At 35.8% G+C, this 7,016-nt stretch overlaps 1 protein-coding gene across 1 annotated transcript; it reads left to right on the top strand.

The window, feature by feature from the left end:
- Positions 1-2,991: 2,991 nt before the first annotated feature.
- Positions 2,992-6,796, top strand: LOC113536783 (uncharacterized). The gene is made up of 8 exons (XM_026930923.3): positions 2,992-3,129; positions 3,526-3,616; positions 3,939-4,151; positions 4,314-4,488; positions 4,575-4,725; positions 5,095-5,196; positions 5,318-5,440; positions 6,749-6,796. The coding sequence occupies exons 2-8, from the start codon at positions 3,541-3,543 to the stop codon at positions 6,794-6,796; spliced, it is 888 nt and encodes a 295-aa protein (XP_026786724.3). The 5' UTR covers positions 2,992-3,129; positions 3,526-3,540.
- Positions 6,797-7,016: the final 220 nt, after the last annotated feature.

Genomic DNA, 7,016 nt, shown 5'->3' with positions numbered 1-7,016 from the left:
TGAATAAATCTAAAACAATAACTACCTTGAGAAACTGAATGCTGATTTTCTTTTCTTTAAAATCGGCACATTTTTAACTCATTATCTCAAAGTGCTGCTACAAAACATGAACCCGTGCTCATACTGTATGCCTCACACCTGTATAACGTCTCCATATGGTTGGACAAACTGAGCCAGATGTGAGCATTAAAAACCTGACGCTGTGTGTAAGTGAGTGACCTACTCGTCGGTGAATGTATATGATGTTGATTATCCTTCATCGTTTAAAACAAGAGTACCAGGCTCCATCATACCTCATGTAATTCAACACATCAACCAACATAATTACCAAGAAGTCCAATGACTTAACTTCGTATGTTAGGAGAGAAAAAAGACCAAAAACAGATTCACACTCTTCTATACTATAGTGACTTGAACCCTGATTTTTTTGAGCTAATGTCAGAGCACCCCCTGCTGGCCATAGTGGACATTAACTTCACTAGTGAATGTGGATGGGATAAGATGGACAGAGTATTATTGGAACAGCAAACAATGTGAACCTCGTGTAGAATTTATGTAGTAACCTAAACCTAAAGTTAGTAACTTAAGCAGTCCACTATAAATTATAAACACAATTCAGATAACAGTTCCAAATGCAAACATAAAAGGAAAATAGAACAAAAACATTTTTTAATTCTTTGTGAATTTAACCATGGCATGGATGTTGGTACCAGATGGGCTGGTTTGCGTATTTCAGAAACTGCTGATCTCCTGGGATTTTCACACAAACAGTCTCTCGGGTTTATACACAATGGTGCGAAAAACAGTGTGACAGTTCTGTGGGTGGAAACACCTTGTTGATAAGAGAGGTCAGAGGAAAATGGCCAGATGGGTTTGAACTGCCATGAAGGATACAGTAACTCATATAACCATTCTTTACAACCGTGGTGAGCAGAAAAGCATTTCAGCATGCACAAAACATAAAAATTTGAGGTGGATGGGCTACAACAGCGGAAGACTATATTGGGGTCCATTCCTGTCAGATAAGAACAGGAATCTGAGGCTGTCATGGGCACAGACACATTGAAATGGGATAGTTGAAGATTAGAAATAAAACCACCTGGTCTTTTCGGTGAGTCTGTGCCCACGATAGCCTCAGATTCTTGTTCTTGGTTCTGTGTGTGGGTGTGTGGTGTGTGGTTGTGTGTGTGTGTGTGTGCATGTATATATACATACATACACCTGGTCTTTTCGGTGAGTCTGTGCCCACGATAGCCTCAGATTCTTGTTCTTGGTTCTGTGTGTGGGTGTGTGGTGTGTGTTTGTGTGTGTGCGTGTATATATACATATATATATATATATATACGGGTATATATATATATACACACACACACACACACACACACACACACACACAACTATCTGTAGCCGCACAGATATTTTGGTTATTGGTGTGGCAACTTCTTCCTCATTAAGTGATTTGAATGTGCGTGAAGTTGGAGCCACATCACATGCACAGGTCTGGGCCTCTTAGTTCCAGTGAAGGGAAATTGTAAAGCTACAGCATACAAAGACATTCTATACAATTGTGTGCTTTCAACTTTATGGCACCAGTTTAGGGAAGACCCACATATGGTGTGATAGTCAGTTGTCAACAAACTATTGGCCATATAGTGCATATTTTTAATCTGTTACATTATGATACGGGTTTGATTCATGATCTGATATTTAACGATCCCACTGAATCTGCTAAGATAGGATTTTGACTATTTTGAATTCGATATTTGACAATAGTACTGCACATGCTACGGTACAATACAATTCAATTCAGTAACCTCTGAAAGATATGTGACCAACTTTCTTCAGAATCTGGGGTAGGCTTAGCATTAATTGGACAATGATGATGACATAGAGAAGTTCTATTTTAAGTATCAGAGTTACGGGCCTTGCTAGCCTATTAAATTATTTACACATCAGTTTAAAAATATAAATTACTAGTTGTCTGTCTTTTTTCAATCATAACTGATCATAAATCAATTATTATCAAAAAAAAGGACATACAATTGAAATGACAAAGGCAACAATTGAAATGAATCGAGCCAATAACTGATTTATGATTGTTGCCTCAATTCCTTTCAGTCGATTGTTGCCTCAATTGCCTTTTAAATCGATGTATCATTCCAAAAAAAGGTATGGAACAATAAGAAGGGAACATAATGAACGCAAGAGAACAGAACTAAAAGAACTGAATAGATAAATAAATGAACCATGTATTGACTCATATACCTAAATGTTGTAAATGTCCTCACAAGAATACGAATATCAGGCACTTTATACTATACTACACACCATGTACTAATCACCTCGTAGTACAACTTTTTACAGCTTTTATAAGTTATGTCCGTGGAGCATCCATTTTATAATCCACTGCAGGTTGATTCACAAATTATGGCACAACCTTGTGTAAGTCATTTCAGCCTTTATTGCTCTCTTTTATAAGTTTTGACACAAAGTCAGGTCTTAGCTGGATATATTTCATTCACATGTATATAACATTTTTGTAAGAATAAGAACAGAGAGTGTCTTGTAATAGTATTTACACTTTAATCTGTGCTATAAATTTTGTATTTTGATGAGAAAAAACCATGTTACTTTATGCAGCAGGGAAAGTTTTGTAATACAGTAGCTTTACATTAGTATCAGTACATTTTAAACATCAAATTACTTGCATTTTATCAGCTGTACTGCTGACATTACTGCATAGGACACATCATACAGTTTGATCATTGATCCCTGCGGCTACATTCTGTACTTATTTCCAAGAATATGTTTATATGGCACATCCTTTATGACACATTTGAATAAACCACACAGTATTTCAAGACGGGGCATTGTATCCTTGATATGTGGAGCAGTGCGCATGTCCACATCTGATGCTCTGGTGTTTATGTAAGCAAATGAATAAGTGGCTTTATAACAGATAGAAAACAAGCAACAGAAATGAGACGTCAACAGTCTTCCAGTTGAGCTGTGTGGTTTTAGTTTAGTTTAGTTATTTAGTTTTAGTTTAATTATTTCTATTTGAAGTGACCCTGATTTTCACATACTATATAATATCTGAGCTCTAACCTCACCAGACCGCAGATTTTGGTAAGTTTACTCTTTATGATTTTAATTTATATGAGTGTGAGATGTTTCTGAACAAAGTAGTATGAGGCTGATTGTTTTATTAATGGAGACTGGTAAGATTCAGAATTAATAATAACAATATGAGACAGGTGAAAAATTCTTTAGATGGATTGTTCTTCCATTTTATCATAGTCTCAGAAACAGGGATAAACTTGTAATTACACAGGTTCGTTTTTTAAATTTTGTAATCTGTAGTTATATATTTTTTAATCTATTCTTTTTTTATTTTTATTAAGCTGGGCCATGGTCTTTTAATTTTATTCATTTAATTCATGTCTCGTCTTGCACTCTGTTATGTGTTATCTACTAAAGTACTACTAAAGTAATCTATCTATCTATCTATCTATCTATTCATAGCAGAGAGCTGCTGATATGAAACTCCTCTACTTTATGGCTCTGCTGATCTTTGGAGCCAGTGGTGATCCCTGTAATCCATCCAGCGAACAGGGTACAATTATTTAATTTCATCCTAAATAGACTTTAATAAAGATGTGGTGTTTCGTACTATCAAATGCACAATCAAGACATAATGGCAATATAGGAAAATGTAATATTTTCTTTATTATTATGTCATATGTACCACAGAAAACAAAATTTCCTTTGCTTTTTTTATTTGTTTGTTAGTTTGTTTGTTTTCTTTCTATCTATCTATCTATCTATCTATCTATCTATCTATCTATCTATCTGTCTGTCTATCTATCTGTCTGTGTCTGTCTGTCTATCTATCTATCTATCCTACAGTGTTAACTTTATTTCGTTTGTCTATGCAGGTAATAGGACTAGGAACTATTTTCTGTACAACAGCACAGATTTGAAAATTGCAGAGAACCTTACAACATTACTCTGCAACTGGAATAGCTCCCAGTGTTATGCAGAGTGCACCTTTGTCAATCTCACCACAAACATAACGGATGTAGATGACAAAAATGCAGTAGAAAATGTTTCAATCCTAGGTCTAAGCAAAACACTTGTCTTCAAAATAAGTAAGCCACAATTTGAATTTTCCTGAATAAGTTTGCAATGTCTTGGTTTTAATGAAAGCGTTAAATTATTTAATAACTGTTAATAAGGGTCATTATGTTGTCTGTGTTCTGGTTGGTTGGTTGGTTTGTTTGTTTATTTGTTTGTTTGTTTTTTGTCTTTAGGTGAGCAAAAGATCACATGTAATGTCACAAAGTGTGTACGGGATGAAATAAGTACATTGATAATTGAATCATCCAACTCTAATGACTTGAAAGATTTAAGAAGACCAATAAAAATAAAAAAAATGTGTTCTAATTTGTTTGCTTCAGATATTCCCATTAAAAAAGTTTACATCAGGTATGAAAATAACTGAATGCACTGCTCAAGTTATTATGTGTCCGTAAATTTAAGCTGAAAAATATGTCGATGTCTGTGCAACACAGTGCAGAGAAAAATTACATTGATGCTCTCATCACACTTCCGTTTAATGGAACAACCAAAAATACTGACCGAGAGGAATTTAACATGGATGTAGTTAAGATGGATATGATGAACACCCCAGCTCTCGGGCTTGTACAGATCTCTGCTCCAAAGGTAACACTTACCTCACATGTATAGCTGATTAATAACTAAGGAATAAAACATTTAGGGGCATCTTTGTATAGGACGATAATCCACAACAGGGTGGCGTGATGCAAGTTACTGTTACCACCCCGAAGTTGATTATTTTCCAGTAACAGCAATTTGCCAATCATTACAATTTTTAATATATGAAAGAAAATCATGTCATACTTTTTACCCGTTTACAGTTACATTTAATGTTGTGTTTCCTAGGCTTGTAGGAACAGTAGTAATGAAAACATCTAATGATTAAAACCAACAAGAGAATGAAGACCATTCATTTCAGAGTGTTGAAGTGAATGGCATCTGATCTGATTAATATCTGTCTTGACTGTCTGATAGGTGCCTGGAGATGCTCTGCCTTTGGATGTATTCATGCCTACTGAACCTTTTGTGAATGTCTCAGTTGGCATAGTGACATATCCCTCTGCACAACAGTTTATAGTAAGTCTTTCATAAACCTTCATAATCTCTTTAAATGACATGTATTTCTGTTGGCGGATTGAGTTCATTTTTTTAATCCAGAAATTCTAAATCTATATCCCTTTTCTGCACATAATCACAGCATGACCCGAACACTGTGTTGAAGTCCAAAGTCATACGCATTGAAACTGTTGGAAATGAGAGCAAGCACTTGTCCAAATGGCTTTTAATCAGTTTTACACTGAACAGTAATGAAATAATATCCGTAAGTGATCATCTGTATATATTTTTCAGATCGTAATAATCACCTGATTCACATATTAAATTGACACACACATGGTTTTGAGACTCTTCAGATGTTACATTTCAAATCTAGTGCATGTGCTTTTGTTTTTTACATGTGAGAATATAGATTGATTTTTACATGATTCATTCATTAATTTATTTTCACCTTCTTCTACACGCCTGGGCAAAAAAAAAAAAAATGGGCCAAGCCCAAAATGGCAAAATATTAAGCTTTTAGTGATAGTGAAGTGACTTGTGGCCAAGTATGGTGACCCATACTAGGAATTTGTGCTCGGCATTTAACCCATCCAAGTGCACACACACTTGATCCATACTAGGAATTTGTGCTCGGCATTTAACCCATCCAAGTGCACACACACAGTAGTGAACACAAACACACCCGGAGCAGTGGGCAGCCTTTTTTTGCTGCGGCGCCCGGGGAGCAGTTGGGGGTTCGGTGCCTTGCTTAAGGGTCTCACCTCAGTCGTGGTATTGAGGGTGGGAGAGAGCGCTGGTCATTCACTCCCCCCACCTACAATCCCTGCCAGACCCGAGACTCGAACCCACAACCTTCAGGTTCACCTTCGGGTTGCAAGTCTGAGTCTCTAACCATTAGGCCACGACTGCCCCGGTTTTTTAATGGTTTTAACGACAAATCATTGCTCAAATTAGCAAGAATTAAACAAATAGATAAAGGAACTTAGTATGGAATAGCATTTCCTTTGATTTCTTTAAATGTTTAAGCTCTGAGGTCCTCAATGGGCTGCATCACGTGTCACAGCTAATCTTTTAAGGAAAAAAAAATCCCCGAAGATTTTTTTGGAACACTTTGTACACCCAGACATGTTAGTTTGAATTTTACATCAAACATTTTAATCATTTTCATGATTTTACCTTTGCGTACATGAAGATTGTATAAGTGAATTTGCCTTTTTCTAGCTTTTCCCCAGACAGTTCACTGCAGCAAAAGTAAACGAGCACATGGTGGCACAGGAGCTCTCAGGAGTGCATTTGTTTCATTCTTGCTCATTTTCTGACCAATGATTTGTTGTTAAGACCATTAAAAGCCCATTTTTTACCCAGGAGTGTACATGTAGTGCACATGTTTTATTTTCACTTGTGATATTTACACATGATTCATGTATTTTTCACATGTTACATTTTCACATGTATAATGGTCATAATGTTTCATTCATTTCACATGCGATTCTTTGCATATGATTAATTTATTTTCACATTCTTCTACCTGTAGTATTTGTTCATTCTGCCCTTGTGCTTATTCTCACAGGAAAACCAGACGCTGTCATGCCAGTTCTATGATGAAACAGGTATGTAGGATTTTGTCAAGTGCTGCAAAGTTTTAGTTTGTTATTGGTGGTGCAATAGTCATAAGAACCAACAGTCACGAGAACCTGATCTCATAATAAACTTATACAAAATTAAGTTGGATTAAAGTCACAAGAAAAGGTACAAATGGTTACACTGCCTCTAACTTAAATCTTAAATTGTAACTTTTATACAAAATGAGGCATGTAAATTGTTGGTAGTGATGATTG

Source organism: Pangasianodon hypophthalmus, chromosome 11 (assembly GCF_027358585.1).
Source record: "Pangasianodon hypophthalmus isolate fPanHyp1 chromosome 11, fPanHyp1.pri, whole genome shotgun sequence".
Classification (NCBI taxonomy): domain Eukaryota; kingdom Metazoa; phylum Chordata; class Actinopteri; order Siluriformes; family Pangasiidae; genus Pangasianodon; species Pangasianodon hypophthalmus.
Note: the sequence above shows the minus strand (reverse complement) of the source record. Positions and strands in the feature narration are given on the sequence as shown.

What these genes read in the sequence shown, in the direction of transcription:
- LOC113536783 (XM_026930923.3), top strand. Translation starts at nt 3,541, where the DNA reads ATGAAACTCCTCTACTTTATGGCTCTGCTGATCTTTGGAGCCAGTGGT. An exon ending in AACACTTGTCTTCAAAATAA is followed by an intron (nt 4,152 to 4,313) that starts GTAAGCCACAAT and finishes TTTTGTCTTTAG; the next exon opens with GTGAGCAAAAGATCACATGT. An exon ending in ATTAAAAAAGTTTACATCAG is followed by an intron (nt 4,489 to 4,574) that starts GTATGAAAATAA and finishes TGTGCAACACAG; the next exon opens with TGCAGAGAAAAATTACATTG.